Source organism: Astatotilapia calliptera, chromosome 7 (genome assembly GCF_900246225.1).
Source record: "Astatotilapia calliptera chromosome 7, fAstCal1.2, whole genome shotgun sequence".
Classification (NCBI taxonomy): domain Eukaryota; kingdom Metazoa; phylum Chordata; class Actinopteri; order Cichliformes; family Cichlidae; genus Astatotilapia; species Astatotilapia calliptera.
Genome location: NC_039308.1, coordinates 50,671,015 through 50,694,797, shown reverse-complemented (window position 1 = coordinate 50,694,797; position 23,783 = coordinate 50,671,015). Strand labels below are relative to the sequence as shown.

The following is a 23,783-nucleotide window of genomic DNA, read 5'->3' as shown; positions in this document are numbered from 1 at the left end:
GTCAAAATGCAAAGCGTTGCTGTAATGCGATTGGCTAATAGATATTTGCGTCAACAAGCAGTCGAACAGGTGTACTTAAAAAAGTGGCCAGTGAGTGTATTGACCAACCCTTTATATTTACCTGTAAAATGGGCCCGCCGATGGGCTCATGGTCAATAAAGGGTTAAGTGTATAAAATTATTTATTTATTTATTTATTTTTAACTGCTTGTATATTTAACTGTTTTTCTGTTTCTTTAATGTAAATCTGTTCTATTTTGAGCCACGGACAGTCATCATGTACCAGTCAGCACACCTTAATTAATCACTGAGGTGACTTGCACAAAATGAATCCATGGCAAGCTTCAGGTTCAACAAGCTGACATTTTGAATCTGTCAGCTACTAAATAAGAACCCAGCTTGGAGCAAACACGTGGCAGTTTCACAGCTCCTGCACCACTTTATTCTTCCCCCAACAGAGCCAACCCGAATCCTGAAGCAGCCAGAATATAAAGAAGTCCAGAGGGGCCGATCTGTGGTGTTTGAGTGCACGGTAAAACACGACCCTTCGCTCATTCCCACGATGACCTGGCTCAAAGATGACGGAGAGCTGCCTGACGATGAGAGGTCAGAGCTTTTTATATCCGGAGATGTCTTCTTTCTTGAAGCCTGCTGTTAAAAACAAAAAATCAGGTCTTTGTCTGGTATTTGTGTACTGTTATGGATATATGCAGGATCCTTTGTGTACTGAATGTTGTAAAAGAAGAAAAAACACATTCATTCAGTTCATAGTGACCTGCTGAACGTTTTTGCAGACTGATCGTGGACTCGGACAGCCTCACCATCACTGATGTTACAGAGGACGACGCAGGAGTGTACACCTGCATCATGAACACCACTCTGGACCACGATTCAGCCACCGCTAAGCTCACCGTTGTGGGTATGTAATGGTGTGCACAGTTTCAAAACTGCTCAGGCATAAAACAGACTCATAACGTCTCTCTGTCTCAGCTCCTCTTAGAAAAGGTAACCTGTCCAATAACTTACCCACCGTATTAGCTTTCATCGCTTCAAGGTTAAATGCCGAGAGCAGATTTACTCAGTGGCACAAATATCCGTGTGCTTCATTCTAAAAAAGCCAGATTATTTTCTTTGTTTCCTTCTGAATGACTGACCTTTAAAACTCCCTATTTCACTCCTGCCCTCCTACCTGACAGAGGCCACAACACCAGCTGTTGTCTACGGTAAACCTGCAGCACACACGAGCACCCAGATGTGCTCTGCAGATGTGCACTTGTGTTTGTGAAATGCGGCATGCGTTGACCTGAAAATCACAAAGCATTATTGTGTATGTGTGTGGGCTTTTTTAAATTCATTTTTGATGTTCCAGCATTTATTTCTTATTGCCTCTGAGAGTTTATTTTTTATAAAATTGCTTAGATATTTTTTTTTAATGTTTTGCCAAATATGCATAATGTTTGAATGCTTTAAACCACTGGTGGCAACATTTACTCAAGCCAAAAAAATGTCTATTCACAGTCGAATGCAAACATCATTTGTAAAGCAGACATCTCCCGGTTGCACCACTTGGGATATTTCCAAATACACGTTGCTCTCATCACTTATTTATTCAAGGCGTGCATTTCACTTTATCACCTAATTCCAAAACATGAGCATCAATTTAACCTCTGTGTGAGCCTGAGACTCGATTTCATGCGGAATGATTATGTAGTGGGATTTTCATATGCATGATGCAATGTCTGCATGTTTATCACAGCCCAGATAACACAGTCTAGTAGAAGATGTACAGAAATAAAGGAGGAACTCAAAGGTGTGCTTGGTTAAATCAACAAATTAGCATCTATTATGGTTTCAGTATCACAGAAACATGGCCGACACGTCCTTCATTTTTTGTTTTTGCTCCATCTTGTTCATAGCATGAACCCTTCATCTTCTGTAGAATGAAGCCACTATGAATATAATCCCAAGCACACGGGTTGATGCTGCTGCTTGTGCTGTATTTCTCCCAGAGCGACCCGACCCCCCGACAGACCTGGAACTGACAGACCAGAAAAAGAGGAGTGTTCAGCTCACTTGGACCCCTGGGGATGAACATAACAGCCCTGTTCAGAGTATGTTTATGTGTGTGTGTGTGTGTGTGTGTGTGTGTGTGTGTGTGTGTGTGTGTGTGTGTGTTGTTTGGCTCGCTCTCTGTGTGGGTTTTATGTGAACGTACACCTTATTATTAGATTGTTGGCCTATATTGCTCTAAATGTTTTTGTGCAAACAAAATCTTTAAAATTGGCTACACCCAGTAGTAACCAATAACAAAGTCTAAAATCTGCCTTTTGGCAAAAAAAGAAAAAGAAAAGAAATGCACTTAAAGACTTTTCCAAACTTTTCTGGAAAATGTACTTCTCTACTGTCAGTTAGTTTCCTCAGGGTGATGAAAACCCTCATCATTTTTTGAAAAACCGGGCTAAATCCGCTATTTTCTTGAATCCTCAAAGTGCTGCTGAAAGTGGATTTTTTTTGTTAAGCTAGGCTTTTTGAATTAAAGTATCCTAAAAAAAACTGAGGGCTTTAATTCCATTTATGGAAATATACTGTCAGACACTATTTAAGGTGTGATGTCTTTTTTTAAATACAGAATTTCTGATCCAATATGAAGACTCACTGCACCATCGGGGTCACTGGCATAATCTTACCGAGGTCCCTGGAACCAAGACAACAGCTCACCTTAAACTGTCGCCCCATGTTCACTACACCTTTAGAGTTCTGGCTCTCAACGCGGTGGGCTTCAGTAATCCCAGCCGCCCCTCCAGGATGTACAAGACAGAACCTGCAGGTACAGAATCAGCTGACTGACTGTGTGATTTCTGCTCTTCTTGGTGCAGTTTCCTGTATAAAGTAATTCTCCATATATCCATTTCTTAGCCTAATGCATTAAATAATGCATTAGGCTAACAGATGCCATATCAAAGCTGTTGTGTATCAAAGTAAAGACAATGAAGTACCATAAGATTCAGTATGCATACATACACTAAAGTCTGTAAAAGTAAATCAGACCAGATTATAAGTACTATCTAAGAAAGATTTTCCATCCAATAAGTGTTAATTGTGTCCTTAATGATATATTTTTCAGCTCCAGATGAAAACCCAACAGGTGTGCAGGGATTTGGAACTGAACATAACAATCTTGTAATCTCCTGGAAGGTAATAAGCAGCATAAGGCTGATCCTTTTAATCCTCACGCATTTATTAAAGTCTTCTCATACTGCAGAGCTTGACTTTGTAATTGTGTGGTCTTATGAGCTTTCTTTATGGGGTTTTTTCACTTTATTGTCATTCAGCAAAACTATATTTTCAGCTTCCTATACTGTTACATGTTGTCTACAGAAGCTTTCCAATGGAGAATAAGTTACATTACAGCTTTCTCCTCTGCAGCCACTGACAAACCTCCAGTCTAATGGTCCCGGGCTTCACTACAGAGTGATGTGGAGGCAGAAGAAGGTAGAAAGCGAATGGAATACAGTGACCGTGTCTAACAATTCCAAGTTTGTTGTGTCTGGAACCCCCACGTTTGTTCCATATGAGATTAAGGTTCGGGCTGTAAACGACCACGGAGCTGGACCTGACCCTGCTATTGCCCACGGCTACTCAGGAGAGGACTGTGAGTAAGACTGTCTATTTTTAAAAAAAAGATTATGCTCAAGAGCCTGCGGGTGATGCAGCTGGTGTGTGTAACCTATAACATATTCTCAGTATGTTCCTTTTTTCTGTATTTTGCTGTTGTAATGCTGTGTTGCCCATCTACGATACAGTGCCCGTAGCAGCTCCAGAAAATGTGCATGCTGTGGTGCGAAACAGCACCCTGGTAGAGGTGTTCTGGGATCCCGTGCCCGCTCATTTAATACGCGGAAATATCAAAGGATATAAGGTACCGTATAAGAACCGCCGACAATGTAACATGTGCACCATTTCCTCCAGTTGTACTATATACGTCATTTAAATCTACATGCTTTCAGGTGTCTTACTGGAGAAAACACCACTACAAGCACAATCCTGATCACATGGAGCAGGACATTCTTGTATTTAGTGGGAATCATACCCAGGGCATGCTGCCTGGCCTCCACCCCTTCAGTCTGTACTTGTTCAATGTAAGGGTCTATAATGGAAAAGGAGAGGGCCCCCGGAGTGTAACCCAGCAGTTTAAGACACCCGAGGGAGGTAAGAGATCGGAAGGGACACCCTTTGTGTCTGTGTGTGTCTTTTTTTTTTCTTTCATATGAGAGTAGACTTTGTTAAAAATGACCCAGAGTATAGTTTCAGTCTTCATTATCATAACTGGAACAGGAACAGGTAGCAAATTAGCTCCACTTGAATGACAGCCTATGTAAAACAGTGTCACATAACTGGTTAGCAAATAGAAAATGATGACTTTCCACCTGTAACTGATCTATGCTCTAAATCAGCGGTCCCCAACCTTTTTTGCGCCACGGACCGGTTTATGCCCAACAATATTTTTCATGGACCGGCCTTTAAGGTGTCGCGGATAAATACAACAAAATAAAACTAGTACCGGTACCAAAAAAAAGAAAATTTATTCATAACACACGTGAAAAGACCGATAAAAACCCTGAAAACTATACATTTCACACCTGAGCCTCAACTCTCGCGGCCCGGTACCAAACGACTCACGGACCGGTACCGGTCCGAGGCCCGGGGGTTGGGGACCGCTGCTCTAAATCATACAATCAGAAGTCTGGCTATTTAAGTTATTCAGTTATGAATGATTCTCTTCGGTCTGAGTTTGAAAGGTTTTTGTTTATTTTAATCTGTGAATATACAAGCAGTTGCTCAGTTTTTTTTTGCACTAGAGGCTTTAAATTTCCCAGTCGCCTATTAATCACATCCAGTCTAATTGTAATGACACAAAGCAATTTTTGTAAGTAAGAGAAATTTTTCGCTTTAAGTGCTGCACAAGCTTTATTGCACACTGAAGGTCAAATATCAGAATGAAATATAAATAAGCAAGCCACAATGACTGGAGGCAGACTTTGAGTATTAACACTGGGCATTCTGCATAAAGTAAAACCCAGAAATCCTCAATGAACCGCGCCTCACACACACACACACACACACACACACACACACACACACACACAAACACACACACACACCGTCTCTTCAGCTATTTATTTAAAACATCCTATCTTTAGCTGCTCTTTAATTAACTTGTGCAAGGTTTCATTATATATGTCTTTTTGCAGTGCCGGGGTCTCCTACTTCGCTGATAGTCACTAACTCGAACCTGGACTCTCTAACCCTTGAATGGAGTCCTCCTCATGACCATAATGGGCACATTACCGGGTATACCCTCAAATATCAGCCAGGTGAGGCTTTTTTCGTAAGATTTTTGCATCTTTACCTAGTGAGTGTCATCTTCTTCATGTAGTTTGTAGATTTGTATGTCAGTCTTTTTCATGTCTTGTGCTGTCATTCTGTTGAGATCATAAGACAGAAATGATAATCAATACTTAGAGTAGCCTAAGAGCATTTTTGTTTTTGCCTAAATTAAAAAAAACACAAATAACAAATCAACTTTGGTCATTCCTGCCTTCTATTTCTGAATCCTACACCCCAAATACTTCCATTTCCACCTTTTTCATCACTGACACTCCATCTACACCTCCTACCCAACTCTCTATTCAACTTACCCCACTGCTTCCCAACTTCCACCCCCACCCCATTATTCTTCTCGCCCATCCCTCACCCCTGTAGTAAATAACTCCAATGAACTGGGCCCAGTGGAGGAGCTGGCCTTGGCTGCCAATGAGACCTCTGTCACTTTGCCCAACCTCAAGTACAGCATACGCTACAAGTTTTATTTGAATGCGAAAACAGGCGCTGGAGCAGGTGCAGCCATTTCTCAGGAAGCTGTCATCATCAGGGAGGAAGGTAAGTCATCAAATACAAGAAAAATATGAGAAAAAAAACTAACTAGATTTCATGTTTCTCCCACTGGAGATGTGGATAAATATTAGATTAATATATATGTTCTGTTCTGTATTTGTTGAGGTAAGAGCATGAAAGCGTGTAAATAATTTACAGAGCATGTGCTTGGTTTGTATTATTGTCCATCAGAACATTTTCCAGTACGTGTTATTTACCAGATTTGTTTGTTTATCTTGCTTTGAAAATTCGGTAAATGTCTGGTGAATATTTGCTTAAATTGCCCCTAGTCTTTTTAAAATTTCTAATCATTTTGGCGATCTAAGGAAAGCCCCTCCCAAAACACAGCCTCAGAGACCTCTCTGGTGAAGTGGATAAGCAAACCTGAGTCCTGGTGTGCTGCAGCAGAACTGTGCAACACATTTAGCTTGTGTGAAGCTTGCACTGCTTTGCTGTATATGCTTTGCCAGTTTGAATTGTTTGGTGTCAAACATTCCTCTAATTCTGTTGTGTAGTTTGAAGCTGCTCATCATTCAGTTACTGCAGACTTTATGGATTAGCTGTCAGAAAATCAGCTGACAACAACAATTTAGAAAAAAGTTGTTTCTTGTTATCCAGACCCATCTACCCATGTGTGAAAAAGTTATTGCCTCCTACATGGAGTGCAGAATTATTAGGCAAGTTGTATTTTTGAGGAATAATTTTATTATTGAACAACAACCATGTTCTCAATGAACCCAAAAATCTCATTAATATCAAAGCTGAATGTTTTTGGAAGTAGTTCTTAGTTTGTTTTTAGTTTTAGCTATTTTAGGGGGATATCTGTGTGTGCAGGTGACTATTACTGTGCATAATTATTAGGCAACTTAACAAAAAACAAATATATACCCATTTCAATTATTTATTTTTACCAGTGAAACCAATATAACATCTCCACATTCACAAATATACATTTCTGACATTCAAAAACAAAAGAAAAACAAATCAGCGACCAATATAGCCACCTTTCTTTGCAAGGACACTCAAAAGCCTGCCATCCATGGATTCTGTCAGTGTTTTGATCTGTTCACCATCAACATTACGTGCAGCAGCAACCACAGCCTCCCAGACACTGTTCAGAGAGGTGTACTGTTGTCCCTCCTTGTAAATCTCACATTTGATGATGGACCACAGGTTCTCAATGCGGTTCAGATCAGGTGAACAAGGTGGCCATGTCATTAGTTTTTCTTCTTTTATACCCTTTCTTGCCAGCCACGCTGTGGAGTACTTGGACGCGTGTGATGGAGCATTGTCCTGCATGAAAATCATGTTTTTCTTGAAGGATGCAGACTTCTTCCTGTACCACTGCTTGAAGAAGGTGTCTTGCAGAAACTGGCAGTAGGACTGGGAGTTGAGCTTGACTCCATCCTCAACCCGAAAAGGCCCCACAAGCTCATCTTTGATGATACCAGCCCAAACCAGTACTCCACCTCCACCTTGCTGGCGTCTGAGTCGGACTGGAGCTCTCTGCCCTTTACCAATCCAGCCACGGGTCCATCCATCTGGCCCATCAAGACTCACTCTCATTTCATCAGTCCATAAAACCTTAGAAAAACCAGTCTTGAGATATTTCTTGGCCCAGTCTTGACGTTTCAGCTTGTGTGTCTTGTTCAGTGGTGGTCGTCTTTCAGCCCTTCTTACCTTGGCCATGTCTCTGAGTGTATGCACACCTTGTGCTTTTGGGCACTCCAGTGATGTTGCAGCTCTGAAATATGGCCAAACTGGTGGCAAGTGGCATCTTGGCAGCTGCACGCTTGACTTTTCTCAGTTCATGGGCAGTTATTTTGCGCCTTGGTTTTTCCACACGCTTCTTGCGACCCTGTTGACTATTTTGAATGAAACGCTTGATTGTTCGATGATCACGCTTCAGAAGCTTTGCAATTTTGAGACTGCTGCATCCCTCTGCAAGATATCTCACTATTTTTGACTTTTCTGAGCCTGTCAAGTCCTTCTTTTGACCCATTTTGCCAAAGGAAAGGACGTTGCCTAATAATTATGCACACCTGATATAGGGTGTTGATGTCATTAGACCACACCCCTTCTCATTACAGAGATGCACATCACCTAATATGCTTAATTGGTAGTAGGCTTTCGAGCCTATACAGCTTGGAGTAAGACAACATGCATGAAGAGGATGATGTGGACAAAATACTCATTTGCCTAATAATTCTGCACTCCCTGTAGACCTGATAACTGGCTGTGCCATCTTTAGCAGCAAAAACTGCAATCAAGCGTTTGTGATAAATGACAACAGTCTTTCACAACATTGTGTGGATGTTTTGGCCCACTCTTCTTGAAGAATTGTTTTAATTCATCCACACTAGAAGGTTTTGAGTGTGATCAGCCTATTTAAGGTCAGGCCAAAGCCTCCGAACTTTGACTAGGCCTTTCTAAAACCTTGGTTGAGGTGGGTTTTTTTAGCCATTCAGAGGTTGTTTCTGATCATTGTCCTGCTGCATAACCCAAGCATGCTTGAGCTTCAGGGCATGAGCTGATGGCTGGAAATCCTCTTTCAGGATTTTCTGGTAGAGAGCAGAATTTATGATTCCATCAATTACGGCAAGTCGTCCAGGTCCTGATGCAGCAAAGTAGCCTTAAACCATCACACTGCCATCACCATGTTTGAGTGTTGCCATGATGTTCTTTTTATGAAAGTTAGTTTTACACCAGATTTAATGGGATGCAAACCTTTTGTGGTGACTGTAGCTCGGGAGGAAGAGCAGGTCATCTACTGATCGGAACGTTAGTGGTTCAATCCCTGGCTCTCCCATTCTGCAAGCCGAGTATCTTTGGGAAAGATACTAACCCCAAGTTGCTCTCCGATGCATCCATTGGAGTACGAATGAGTGTGAATGTTGCTTAGTAAGCACTTAAACGCATAGAAGGAAGTGCTTGTGTGAATAGGTGAATGTGGCATGCTGTATAAAGTGCTTTGAGGGCTCCGGGAGAGTAGAAAAGCACTATATAAGGATCAGTCCATTTACCATTTACCTGGATGAGTCATCGATGCACTGGAGTAATTTTGATAGGCCGGGCACTCCAGGAAAGGTTCACCAGTGTTCCAGATTCTCTCCATTTGTGGTTCATTCTCAAAGCCTTAGAAATGTCTTTGCAACCCTTACCAGACCAGACTGATGGATGTCAGTGACTTTGTTTGACAACTGTTTTCCACAGCTGTTTCTTTAGATCATGGCATGATGTGTTGCTTTTTGAGTTCTTTAAGCCTACTTCACTGTGTCACACAGGTTCCATTTAAATTATTTCTTGATTCAACAGGTCTGGCAGTAATCAGTACTGGGTGTGGCTCAGCTTGATTTTGTGGTTAATCACAGTTCATTCATGACTTAACAAGAGAACGGTAATTGCTTTTTCACTGAGGGAAGTTAGGTTTTGATAGCTTTTTCCCCTTAATAAATGAAATCATTTTAAAACTGCATTTTGTATTTACTCAGGTTATATTTGTCTAATACTAAAATTTGTTTGACATAAAACATTTCAGTGTAACAAATATGCAAATACCTTTTCACTATATATATATATATAAATAACACTTTCAAGTTACACAGCACAACCACATAAATGTCTAAAAAAAAAAGACAGTTTGGGGATGTGGGTGGTTGTCTTCTCATAATGATCCCTGTCCGGTTGTTTCTCTTTGTCCTGTTTCTCTCTGCAGGCTCTGATATCACAGGTTGACAGAAATGTGGTGTTTCTAGACAAATGATTGTTTTACACATACAGCTAAAGCTGCAAAACCCACCATAAGCATGCGCTCCTCACCTCTGAGCAGTTTCCCTTCGCCTCTGTCCAATTCTGTGGCCAACCAGAATGCTTGACCGAGGAGTTCAAAGCAGGGAAAAGTTCAAAGCTGCACAGATAAAGATGCTCTGTGACATGTGCTTTTTTAATGCCATGTGATAAAACTAGATGAGTCTTTTCAAAGTGCTCAGCTGCTCTTCATCTTTTTTTTCTCTTCTTTTTTTTTCGCTGTGCCTTTGGTGATTTTGACCCCCTTCTTACTTCTTCCTCAGTGGCCGCTGGTGATGCTTTCCTGCTGCATGCCAGGGGCTTCGCATGGCATGCCAATGAACTTTGTGTTCTCTGTATAATGACTTTAGCATCTGTGGTGTCTCTGTGTGTCTCTGTGTGTGTCTCACGTGTGTGTGGCTCCATCTCTACCCCTCTTCATATTGTTTACAGGAAGCACCCAATCCCTTCATCCTATTGCACGGTCACCTCCACATGGTCCACCCCACAAGGGTACAGATTCTGCTGTGATATTAGTAACCTCAGTGTCTGTTGATTAGTGATGATTAGTTATTTTTGTCCTCTGTTTTTGTTGGCATAGTTAAAGCAGTGAGAAACTAGATTTGGTGAAGCTTGGTGCACTTAATGTTAACTGTAGCAAAAGCAAAATATTTGATTGACAGTTATTGGATTGTCCTTTGACCAACAGACTCATGTTGATGGTTGTGTTTTCTCTTGTGTGCTCAGCAAGTCCTTTCGGAAACATTAGCTCCATGATCGGGGAAGACTGGGCCCTGATCAGTTGGGAGTACTGGGGCCCGGAGAAAAACTTTAGTGCACAATACAGACTAAATGACAGTAAGCAAAGAAACGGCAACATTTTTCTCAATTCCATTCACAGGTGGCAAGAGACTCCTACTTCATTATTGGCTTATGCAGGTGAATAGAAATATTGGCAGTCATGCTGATGCTGGCTCTGGCCAGTGCAGACCCGGATGTGATAAACAACGCTTTCTGTGATTGGATTGCTAATTACCCAGTGCTGTAAATGCGTGCAGTTCCCTTGGCAATCTGGCTGGAACGTATGTAGACAAACGTCATAAAAGGCAGCACAAACATTTCCTATTATGCTAGCTGAATTTGACTGAAGTGCTCTCCATTGTTTTTATCCACCTGCAGTGAGGATGAACAGCACTGTAGTATGGCTCTCTCACACCTACCATTTTAATAGATTCACTTAGGGAAGATCACAATAATAGATCATAATCTTGCAAAATTTTGCTATCAAAAGCCTAATTATTGTGGTCATCAGTCACAACACATCTCACATTCAGCTCATTACCATTTGTGTACGTGCAGTGGCCCTAAAAGCTCAGCGCAAAAGAGGATCACCACCAGTTTGATAACGTATACGGCATTTTTGTCTGCAACTATGCCGCCAATTCTGTGAGAATGTACTTTTACTTACTTAGGCTACTACATGATTTTTAACTAAATTCAAGGTAGTCAAAAACAATTTGTGAACATTTGAAAGTTTTGATGTAAAGCTGAAAGTAGATGAAAAGTCTCTCTACTGCTCTTTGTATCAGAGGGCTTTTCCTTTTAAAAGGGCTTTTTTCCTTCCCACTGTCGCCAAGTGCTCATAGAGTCATCTGATTGATGGGATTCGCTCTATTATTGTATGGTCTTTACCTTACAATATAAAATGCCTGAGGCAACTGTTCTGGTTTTAACCTTTTGTGAAAGTGTCGTATTTATCAGTAAAATCACTTTTTTAATGGGAGAATATGACTTTTATTGTAAAGCTAGAAAAGCACTTTTTTATGTATTTCAGTTACATTTATCGCTATGTACCACCTTTCATGGCAATGGAACAAGAACAGAAAATATACTTTTATATCAACCTAATCCAAAAGTAGCAAGTTTTAAAAATGAGAAAGCCCATTACAGCTTAGTTATTTTTTTGAATTCAGTATTTTCTAAACAGCACACATATTATCAAAATGGTGAAATGATTTTTCTCACTTTGCAGCTTTTCTGAAGTTGCAGTGCATTGAGCTTTCGGGGACACAATAATAAATTCATTCATAGACTTAATGGATTTTTTAGAACTCCATGAATATTAACATTTGCCTGCAGCATAATGCCATACCAGTAGATGCTCTTTTCAGACAATTAGTTCCCATAATGTCATGATCTCCATGGCCTTTTTGAAGTTGTGTTCGCTCCTTCAAACATACTTCTCTTGATGAACATAACTCCTGCAGGTGAAAGTGAAGAGGACTGGAATACAGAGTTTGTGAATGGCTCTCAGAACATAACGCTGAAAGGCTTAAAGGGGGGCCTTTGCTATAGGGTCCGTTTGGTGGCTTTGGGTCACCACGACCAAGAATTCCACCACTCCAAGGAGCTCTTGGTTACTCTCCCAGGTGAGGCACTTCCTGGATGTTCGCCTCCACCTCGGTGTGGCTGAGCCTGGCCTTACACTTTGTCGTGTGTCGCGTATGGAGTAGTTTGTGCTTTTGTATATTTATACAGAATCGAGCATGGATTTAACAGATGTGATGTGGTTGTTCTATATGCCAGACATGTACTGTAGTGATGTGGACAGAACATACAGCATGATTTTCTGGTTAATGCATAATGAATGTCAGTGTCGCACTGTTGGGGATTTTAGAAGTGGATATTCTAATATAGAATTTCAGTCTGTTTTTAGTATTTTATTTGACTTAATATCACCCGTGCTAACGTACGTTGTATGTCACTGTCCGTGTTTGCGTGTGTGTCTGTAATTGTGTGTACATGTTACTTCTTTGATTGTGTACTACTACTAATTCGGGCTCAAGTCACGGATAGGATAATGTTAGGAACTGTCTAGCTCATCTAACGTTAAAGTCTTTGTCAATAATAATATGCAATCTTGATTCACTCGTCACCTGAAAATTCATCATATCAGATGGGATATCTGCTCAAACGCTGACTTGATCTTCCATGTTTGTTTTAGCACATATTGTGGATAATTTTTGCTGTTTTCCCTCGCTACTGGGGATGAGATGTTAAAATAGTGCAAGTGTAAATGTTAAGTCTTTCTCCCCTTCTCTGGACAGCTGTGGCAAGCAGACAGGTGGACATCGCCACTCAGGGATGGTTCATTGGCCTCATGTGTGCAATTGCTCTGCTCATCCTGATCCTTCTCATTATCTGCTTCATCCAGAGAAATAAAGGAGGGAAGTACCCTGGTGAGTAATGGCACAATCACCACAAAAAAAGACAGTTGTTTCTATAATAACAACTTTATTAGAGCAGAACTTTTTAAAATGCACAGTTACAAACTCCTACATAGTTTGGATCAAACCATTCATTAAAGAAGTATACATCTCACATTAATGGAGAATAGGTTTTTTGTATTGACAGGGTTTATTCACTGTTGTCAGATTCACACATTAATCAGTTTTAATGAACCCATAAATTACAGTCAGGTTTTGTGAGTCCAACTATAAAGAGTGAAAACCATACCTTATTTCTATTTGGCCCATTTCCCCTTCAATTCACCTCTCCTAGTGTTCCTGGTGTTTTAGATGCAGAAGTCCTGTTCTGACCATTTGCACATAACCACAAACTTGGACTGAAAACATGAATTTCTATGTCACAGTGATGTTGCTCTCTTGTTAAGAGCAGGGACTGCACTGGGGTTTCTGCGTGAAAGACTGCACAGTGTCCACAGCCCAAAGGTAGGGCATCAGATTAGGAGCGCAACCAGGAGCATGCCTGTCATTTTTATTTGGCTCTTATATAGGGGTCAGATGGGTGGAGTGGTTTAGGCATCAATTCACTCCCAAGTCAGACTGTCAACACATATTTCTTGTGTAACATCTCAGAGAACATTCAGATGTGAACTGTGGCGCATGCAAGCAAGCTCTTTTGTCCATATCAATTCAACAATCAATTCAGTCAACTCCCTCAAAATTTTAAATTAAAATGTGTTGGTCAGAACAGACTTTCCAGTAAAGAAACAAAAAAAAAGCATCTGGACAGGGAGAAACAGTCTACAGGTACACAAAGACTGAGCTCGAAGTTGAGGTCGGCCAAATTTAAGTTCGGGTACGGTTTTTGAATTTCATGGGTGATGTTGAACGACTGTCTTCGTCATATCGCTTAAGAAACATGTTGTTTCTCACAATTCTTTAAAAGCCAGTTTGACTAAATCGCTTCCTGTATCTCACCAGTCAAAGAGAAGGAGGATGCCCACACAGACCCTGAGTTCCAGCCCATGAAAGATGACGACTGTACTTTTGTGGAATACAGGTGAGAGAAAGTGCCCCAGCCTTTGGAGTCCCCAGAGCAGATTGTACCCATCAACCACTTGCCCCGTGTTCCCACTTTCTTTCCTAAATCTACACTCTGTGCTGGAGCTCTGCTCGCCCTCCTACTTCTCAACCCTTAAAACTAATAAAAAAAATCAACCAGAATCACCATTAACTAAAGTCAAAACAACAAGAGGAAGTAACCCAGTCTGATCTTCTACCACCGTGAAGTACAAGATTTTGTTTCTGGATTCTGGGACACCCTGGATGCTGTTTGTGTTGGACTTTATGTGTGCTTGATATGTGTGCAGGATTCTTCAGGTTCAGGGGATTCGTGGTTTAGGGTGTTTTAACATTACAAATAAGACTGTCAGGAATAAACAGTATAAGCTACTTTCATTTGCAACACATCCCTAACTGACCCCAAGCTTTTCAACTAATAAGCTAATCATATACATTGTATGTATAGTATATATATATATATATATATATATATATATATATATATATATATATATATATATATTAGCATTAACACTTTGCCTAGTGTATTGCTACTTACAGTACATGACCCTGATAGGATTGAAAATCTCTGAAATGGTCAGTCCTGTTAACTGTTACTTCAGTTATCCAGCTATGCTTGTCAGCATCCTTTTTCTAGGCTGCTTCTTCAATCACATGCAGAATACAGAACAATGAAGCACTTTACTTCTGTAAAACTAGCATTTTTGAATATTCTTTTTTTTTATAAGTGAATTTCTAAGATGGTCTTGCTTTTATATTTTATATTCCTTTTTGTATTATGTATACATGAATCTGTTCTATGGATTTTATGTGAGACAGAAGATGTGCGATAAATACATATCATTAATTATATATAAAAATGTGATATGCATGGTTTTAAGATTTGATATTATGTATGAAATTTTGCTGTAGGCAATAATGTGTTGAATGGAAGTATTGTTTATATATAGAGAGATAGATAGATATAGATATACAGTATATAGATGCATATGGGTATGTTATGAAATTGTCAGCATGCTTGAGGGAAGCAATCAACACTGAGAGGACAGAGCTGGTTAATGCTATTTACAACAGGCCAATAGCCATTCTTTAGTAGAAATCATTTATGATTGGTGTTATTCTAGATTTTATTTTTCTGGGAAAAGATCAACAGAATAGTCGTCTGTTTCGCACTACTGCCCAATCCTCCCGCTTATCTATAGCTCTCCATTGCAACTCTTACATTTCCAGTGAAGACTTAAATTTCTAAAAACAGGTTACTTTAACTTTAAAGAGCTTCTTAAAATAGCTGGCTACTGTAGTTTACAAGGAATAGTATCTCAAAGACAGTGTATTTTTTGGGGTGCCTATTTTCAATAGCCAGTTTGTTGTGCTTGTAAGTCTGCACCGAATCAGGATAGAATATGTGGGAGTCAGCTTAATAACAGAGTTCATGTTCATCATAATTAAGGAGCTTTTTGCCCATTGTAACAATGTGGCTCACGAATGAGTTGTTATTGGTTTTTAGACAGCACTGGAAGTGTTTGGCACAAATAAATATGTTACACAGAAAAGTGTTGATATATTTTTAAATCTAGAATACCACCAGTCTGTAGTATTTACACCACGAGATAATCTCTCCAATGGATATCGGCTGTAAAAACACAATAGACAAATCACAAGGCAAAGTGTATAAATATTATAGTGCCTTTGTGAGAGTATTCTTTATATCCATGCTGTTTCATTACACTCAGCTGGAACCTTACAGTATGTCAATAAAGGCATTACTTAAGTCAACTGAGCTGTTCTTGTTTGACTGCTGGAGAGTATACTGTATTTTTAGATCAATCTGTACTTGTACAAAGCACATTTGCCTGTTAAAGTGCCAGACTTACAGAAATGTAAAATGTAGGAATGTGTTTGATCTCAGAGTGACGTCGTCATCCTAACGCAGGGGGTGTAGGTCTCAGGAAAGGTAAGGGCAATGATGGGGATTGGCGGCGGTGAAGGGTTTTGTAAATGTAGCATGTGTAAAGGGTCGGTGGGTAATGAAGTCACTGCGGAGAAAAATGCTTGCTATCTTTCACAGCTGTCATCGTGTATAATATTTTGTCACAAAGCCTTCATTATGTGCAGTGCTTCAAAAAATAAGCCGTCAGCAATCTGTGGCTATTCTATTCCCGTCATGTCCCCTAAATGCTTTTGCATACCATTTATTGTCTTTCCATTTTGGAGCATCTCAGCATTGTGAAAGCTTTGCGATCTCATTGGTGTTCAAGTCGTGTATATGCAATGTTCTCAACTATCTGATACCCAAAGAAAACTTTCTTTGCGGACTTTCCATGCATTTTTGCCAACTTGTGATTTATCGTCGTGCTTGCTTTGGGGGCAGGGATACTTGGCTTAAACTTTCCTTTATTCACGTCATTTCATTGGATTTTCTGTTTTTCATCACAGTCTCTGCCTTGGGAGAAAAATGCTTTTGTCAAACAGCATATTTACCACTTCATATTTGGTTTCAGGGGGAATTTGAAAAGGGTATGATTGCTTGAGCTTTATTCCCCCGTTGCCTGATGGAAACCAGCTAATCATTCATGGCTAACATTTTTTAGACATGGAGCAACCCGAATGTGCATTGAAATGTATTTTATATTCATTGCTGCATATTAATATTCATATAACAACTTTGCCATTATCTACCGAACTTAAGGGGTAGGTTGTGGTAAAAGCAACAATTGGCTCTTCTATGCTCCATCTAAAAAAAAAAAAGTGATCACTATTCTCCTTATTGCATCTGTCACATCATCTCACCTGTAATGCCTGCATGTTATTTTCTCCTTCAGTGACAATGAGGACCATAAACCTTTAAAAGGGAGCCGCTCGCCATCTAATGGGACAGTTAAGAGAGACGACAGTGACGACAGTTTAGTTGACTACGGTGAAGGAGGAGACGGACAGTTCAACGAGGATGGCTCCTTTATCGGGCAGTATAGTGGAAAGAGTGCCAGTAGGGACACTGCTGAGGGCCATGAGAGCTCGGAGGCCCCATCCCCTATAAAAGCCATGAACTCCTTGAACTCTTTTGTGTAGCCAGTCGGTCTTAACAGAACGGTGCGGGGTGATGCACTGACTACTCAAGCCCCCTCAATCCCTACATCACTCTTACAGGGCTGTCCCAACACTGCATGGCTTTATGATCAAACATGTATACCCAGCTCCATAAATGAAACGTAAAACTCATTAAAGACATTTATGTTTTCACACGGACGTCTTATGGAGAAGCTTGGAAAACCTTAGCTAATTATACCCTGAGCGACATTTAGGAAGTAACCAGCTCAGCCATAACTTTAACAGTTCATGACAGTTCCATAAATCCATATATTAATCAACACTTTAATATTAACAACTATTGCATTTTTACCAGAAATCTGATATGGACTATGCAGTTATTGTCTGAACTATATTTGTTTGTGTTGATGGTTGTCATATTATCTATTCAAATAGGGGGCATTGTCTACAGTAAATTTCTACTACTCCATGTATATTTTTTTCCAACCCAGAAACTTGTACCAGAAAAATGCTATGTAATCTATTACATTAAGGCAGTTCCCATGGTGCGTTTAAAAGGAAGATGTTGTACAGCGCATATGTAAAGTTATATTTAATGAAGTGAACATTCTGCACAGTGGAATTTGAGAGCAGTGCACGTTATAATTCAGTGTTGCACTGATACGTCCTCATCTGTAGTCGCTGTCACACTGCGACGATGAAGAAGGAGGCTAAAGTGCTGCATGGCATGTCACATGACCTCATGACCTTTGCCCTGCATGTGACCTCCTCTTATTGTGCTTGATCTGAAGGCCAGTAGGGAATAGCTGATGGTGTGATAGCTTGCTTCAGTCCCTGCAAGTGCTCCTTCAGCAGGTAGTGCCTTTTCTTTAAAGCATTGATTCACTTGCAAAGTCTCTTTCTGGCCTTCAGTGTCTGGAACAGAGACAATGGGAGAAATGCAGAAGTCACATCCAAGGATGGATAAGATAAGCATGAGAAGAGCACCCTGTGGATGGACGAATAATTAATATGTGCTTGGCTTTTTTTTTTTTAAGACACAGGACTGGCTTTGATTTCTTTGAAAAGTAAAACACTGCACTGGATCAAATGAAAACATTGTAAGAACCACCACTGATGTATAAATGCCTGCAATACCTAATGGTATTTCTGCAGTGTATGGATATTTGTGTTTGTGTGTGGTTGTGGACACAGCACATTAATTCAACTCCTATTAAGCAAAAGTTGTTCGCATTTACTAACTGCTCTTGAGGGCCTTTGGATGGGATCAAGATTTAGTTTTTCTTAACTTGCATCAAGTTTTATTTTTTTAAAGACATGTAGAATATTTGTTGAAATTGTAAATATCTTAATTGATTGTACAGGAACAAGCAGCTTTTACAGCAGTCTAAGCGACGATATCATGCACGATATGGCTTAACTTGTTGGTAGGAATATTATAAATATAGACAACTTGTAGAGAACATATATATATATACATATATATGTATGTGTATGTGTATATATATATATATATATATATATATATATATAAACATATTCATTTCTACTTGCTGTGCACAGTGTACATTGTACTGTAACTAACTGGACAGAAAATTGCATATACAGTCAGATTCTTATTGCTTTCTGATTTGAATGCCAAGTTATATAATCCTGCTGTTTTACAATGTCGATATCATGATGCACAAAATTATACTATTCTGATTTGTACTGGTTCTGCTAAGTCTCAATATACTTCTAAAATTATGCTCTTTTCTGACAGTATTGCAAATGTTTTTTTTGTATTTAAGAAACAGATTTGTACTAACAGACTCTTTCTTTATCGCTATGTAATATTTTTTTTCCTTTTAGTGAAAGTATGGAACTCAAGCTGCAGGAAATAATGAATGAATAAATAACTAAATGTTTTCAGGCTTAAAATGTCATTGCCTTGTCATGCTGTGAATGCATTTAAATTCAGTACTCCATAACAAACACTGTCTTGAGTCTTAATTGCTGCATAATTTCTGATTTCTGATTCAGCTCATAACAATACCACATAATAAAAACCGTGTACCATTTTCAGTTTGGCTATCAAAATCACTTTGGTGAGGCTTCTAAAAACTCAGATATGTAAAAAGGTCAAGTTTGTATTGAGATAATTTTAATAAGTGCTAGTTAATAGACAATAAGTAGCTACTGGATCGTAGTTAATAAAATACAGTTGTTAACATGATAGATTCGATTTTATTTATATACCACTAAATAACACCAGTCATCCCAAGGTGCATTATATTATAAGGTAGAAACCCTACAAACAGACAAGCCTATATGAGCAAGTACTTGGCAACAGTGGGAAAGAAAAAGTCATTTTTATCAGGAAAAAACCTCTCCCAGAAACAGGATTCAATGAAGGATTTAAAATTTCTTTCTGGATTTAACAGGGAACCAATGAAGAGAAGTCAATGACCAGAACAGAGTTCAAAATTCCTCGAAGTGTTGTTTGAGGGCAAGTAATGCCATTAATTGTCAATAACTTTTTTCATTTTTAGAAGCAGGAATTGGAGGTTAACAAGGTCTTTATGTCTTTAAGACATTCCTGCAGTTTAGCTAACTGATGTGTCTCATCTGGCTTCATGGTTTGAAAAAGTTGGGTCATCTGCATAGCAATGAAAATTTATGATATGGCTTCTCATGATACTGCCAAAGGGAAGCTAGAGAACTAAACATTAATATTACTAAGGAACTTATTAATATTATTGTGTAAAGAAGTCTACCCATTTACATGAACAAATTGTAGTCTATTAGGTAAATGTGATTCAAACAACTGCTCTGTAATAGAATATTATAGTCGATAGTATCGAATACTGCAGCTGGAGTACAAGCACAGAAATAAGTCCACGGTCAGTGTCCATAAGAAGAGTATAAATTTAGCACTAAAGCATGGCTCATAGGCGTGGCATCTACAAGCATGACATCCAAGTGCACTTCAGACCCATCCACACAATCAGATAAAAACTTGTTCATCCCAAAGACAAAACTCCCAACCACAATGTAAACAACATGGTATATGGTGTGCACTGCAGCGACGAATGCTTAGACCTCTACCCTGGAGAAACCAAACAGCCACTGCATAAATGCATGGTACATAGAAGAATCACCTCGACAGGACAAGACTCAGCTGTACATCTGCATCTAAAGGATAAAGGTCACTCTTTCGAGGTCGCCAATGTTCACGTTTCAGACAGAGAAGACCGATGGTTTGAAAGAGGAGGGGAAGAAGTCATCTATGTCCACTGTGAACGACTATCCGTGAACACAGGAGATGGCTCACGACACCAACTGTCTGCCACCTACAGTGCAGTTTTGAGATCCCTTCCCAGGCGCCTTAACGTCACATCTCACACAATAGGTTGAGGGAAGGTCTCACAATGGTTTCACTCGAAACCTCTGCTGATGATGACCCACACCTTCATGTGATGAGGCACAACTCTTAACTAAAGCTGTTTCTATACTCTGATGGTTAAAATTTTATTTGTGAAGAAATTCATTAAGTTGTTACTAGTTAAGGTTAATGGACTAATGGAAGAGTCAGTGGAGCTCTGACTCTTGTCAGCCTGGCTACAGTGAAAAGAAGTAAGCTGGGGTTGTTCTTATTTTCTTCATTCAGAGATGAATAGTAAGCTTGCTTAATTTTGAAAAATAGATCAATATTAATGAGACGTAATTTCCTCTTCAACTTATGAATTCTCTGCTTTAAGATGTGCGTTTGTGAGTTATAATTCGGAGTCAAGCACTTATTTTTCAAAAGGAGCCGCTGTATCCATCATCCACAGTGAGGATGCAGAGTTTAGATAACTGCTCTGTGCTGTGTTGCTGTATTGACTTAAATCTTAAATCTTCAAATGGGCTCTTGGATATTGGACCGTGAAATTAGCCAAATGATCTAAACTGCATCAATGAATGTACATTGAGCAAAAGCTGAGAAACAGACTAATATGGATATCTTCACCTTCCTGAAACTCCTTGGGGAAGCCTCTATAGGGTCTTTTGCAACACAGTAGTTGGACTCCACCTTTTTGGAGCTTACTCGTGGCCACTTCCATCATGGGCACTATCAAGAAATATTGAGATAGCAACCCACCATCTGGTGCTTTATCACACAGCAGTGGTGTCAAGAAGCAGGGAAGCTTGCTATCTAGTGTCTTGAAAATACTTGGGGGGGGGGGGGGGGGGGGGGTCCAAAATGAGACCTGGTCACGGGGAGAATATGAAAAAAAAATGAACTGTTGTGAATTGCAACTGGAACAAAGGCTATATTATTTAAAATAAACAGCATTCTCCGAGCAGCAGTGGTGATCTCAATGACCTTATGACCTTCAGCCACAGGACTTGTCTGTCAATTTGTTTCCATTTGACAGATTTTACCTCTTGACTTTACTGCCATCTAGTGACGTGAGGCAATTACACCGATGGCTGGAGTAAGCAACAGGCTTTTAAAAGCTTACTGGCAAATGCACAGTCTGCATGATGCAAACTGTCAACAAAACTATTTTAATGATGCTGTAAAAAGAGAAAATGCCACATATGTATATCCCCTTACCGAATAGTGTAGTCAAATTACAATCCGCACAATCACTCTACATTTTAGCTGAAAGCCTATGAAGTTGTTAGTCCTTCTGTTAACATCCCTAGTCCTCGAATAGCTGGACTTCCTGTAAGAGGCTTATTCCATGGCAGCAGAATCACATTATTTGTCTGTTGATTGGCAATCATTACCATCAAACAAGCAGCTGCCCCATTACCCTCCTGGTCTCCACCAACCATCTCACCAGCCTCCCTTCCCGCTGCTTCAAAGTCACCCCCCTCCTCCATTTTCCCATTCATCATTCAGTCTTCAGTGGATTCATCCTGTGTTGGCTGTACGTCTGCCATAGCATCCATTAACCGTTCCCAGATCTGTCTGTGTCCAGGACTTTGATTTATCACTGAGTAGAAAGCCTGGTTTAAATTGATCTACAGCTGGTTTATGTCTACTTCCAATAGGGAAAAAATATCATTACACAGCCTTCTTGTGATCCTCTGTTTTCAAACAACCTGCAACCAGCTTTAAAGCAGCCCATTTGCATACCAGATGCTAAGAGTCTTTAAGCATCCATGTAAGTTATGAAGAATCAAGGATATGAAACGAGGGTGTTAGAAAAGCATCAACATTTAGTTTCTGATACATTTTAAGTGTGTGCTAAGCTTCAGGGGGTCTGTTCTTTTGTATGTAAGTGACAGAGCCTTTGTGTCTCTTTATGTAAATTTGCCCTATTCTGAAGCTTTGAGAGCTGGGGTGGATAATTGTTTATGATTATTCTGTGACATTTCCATATGGCTGACAAATGGTTAGCCAACACATAGTCACATACACACATGCGCATTACGCAGACACACACACACACACACACACATCTGTCAAGACTAAGTATTTTTAGCCTGACTGGTAGATTTGTTTAACCTGAAATTGAAAACCACAGCAGTAGGAGTGAAATCATCTCTTCTCGGATGAATATGAGTGTATCCAAATAACTGTTTTCCTTTAGGTGGGGGGAATGAGCTCATGTGGTGGGAGTTTTTACTGAACAAAAATGAGTGTTTTGTTCTATTGATCTGGTATTAACTATCTCTAAAAACCCATCCCCCATTTTTTTTTTTATTATCAAGATTACACCAGGATAATAACCTTTCCACACCCTGATTCTTATTCCCTGTGCACCCCCGACTATATCCCATGTGTATTTGGGTTGATGGGTGGGGGTTACCTTTGCACGGGCCCCTGTGGAGATCACGGAGGCTAAATTACATTTACCCCCCCTCCTCCCATGCTTCTTCGTGTCCCTCTTTCCTCCTCCCCCTTTGCCAGGCAGATAGATGTCAGCCACCCATTCTTTCCAGACAGCAGGGTGTTTGCCGTTCCTCTTATCCACCCCAGATACCGACCTTGTAACATTCTAATTCACCAGCAGGATCTGTCTCTATTTGCACTGCCATGTTGCAAGAGGAACAACAGTGCTTGTCTTTGGGTTGAAGACAACTAGAGCTTGGATAACCCTAATGCAGAATAATATCCTTTTAGGCCATGCACTACACTACTGTATTTGGCTGCCATAAATTTCTTCAGTCTTACCAAGTCCCTTCGGCTTGGTGATTTTCTATGGAGTGTCATGATTTTAATGATATATCCACTGAGTTGCCATCTGAGAGGAAACAATCGCTTCTTGATTAAAAGTCTGAATAATAACTATATCTCTGGGGAACAAAGCTGCTACACTCAGCTTGATCTGCCTTTTACATTGAGGGCCATACCCTCAATGTAAAGTCCGTTTCTGATCACACTAAAAAAAGAAGAAGGCATAAAAAAAACTTCTTTGATATCTTAGCCAGAGAGGCTAAGTCCTTCAATTAATTCTGCCCTGCTCTTTCTCAAGGATTCCTGCATTATTTATAGGCTTCTGCCACCGCAGATTATTACTTGGCGTTTGGTGTTTACATCCAAGATTTAGATCTAATCCCAGGGGATTGAGATGGTTTCATGTTTAGACTGACACATGGGCAAGGCGTTGTAATTAGTAGAGGTGCCCTTTTGATATCGGCACGATGAACAACAAGCTGACAGTTAATATGCAGGCTGCCGTCACACTCGTTTCTCAGCAGTGTGCAGACA

General features: G+C 40.0%; 1 protein-coding gene across 17 annotated transcripts in view; it reads left to right on the top strand.

Moving 5' to 3' along the window:
- The window catches only part of LOC113026518 (neuronal cell adhesion molecule-like), a 77,464-nt gene extending 58,299 nt beyond the window's left edge, over positions 1–19,165 (top strand). For 7 of the 17 annotated variants that reach the window (XM_026175398.1, XM_026175396.1, XM_026175397.1 and 4 more), the window contains 17 exons: positions 458–605; positions 794–918; positions 1,196–1,222; positions 2,009–2,110; positions 2,629–2,826; positions 3,124–3,194; positions 3,426–3,651; positions 3,803–3,918; positions 4,007–4,208; positions 5,252–5,374; positions 5,763–5,939; positions 10,173–10,232; positions 10,467–10,577; positions 11,987–12,148; positions 12,827–12,958; positions 13,946–14,024; positions 16,870–19,164. In XM_026175398.1, the coding sequence (XP_026031183.1) occupies positions 458–605; positions 794–918; positions 1,196–1,222; positions 2,009–2,110; positions 2,629–2,826; positions 3,124–3,194; positions 3,426–3,651; positions 3,803–3,918; positions 4,007–4,208; positions 5,252–5,374; positions 5,763–5,939; positions 10,173–10,232; positions 10,467–10,577; positions 11,987–12,148; positions 12,827–12,958; positions 13,946–14,024; positions 16,870–17,116 (2,306 nt within the window). In that variant the 3' untranslated portion in view covers positions 17,117–19,164. The other 10 variants (XM_026175401.1, XM_026175400.1, XM_026175405.1 and 7 more) reach the window with 8 other exon arrangements.
- The last annotated feature ends 4,618 nt before the right edge of the window (positions 19,166–23,783 follow it).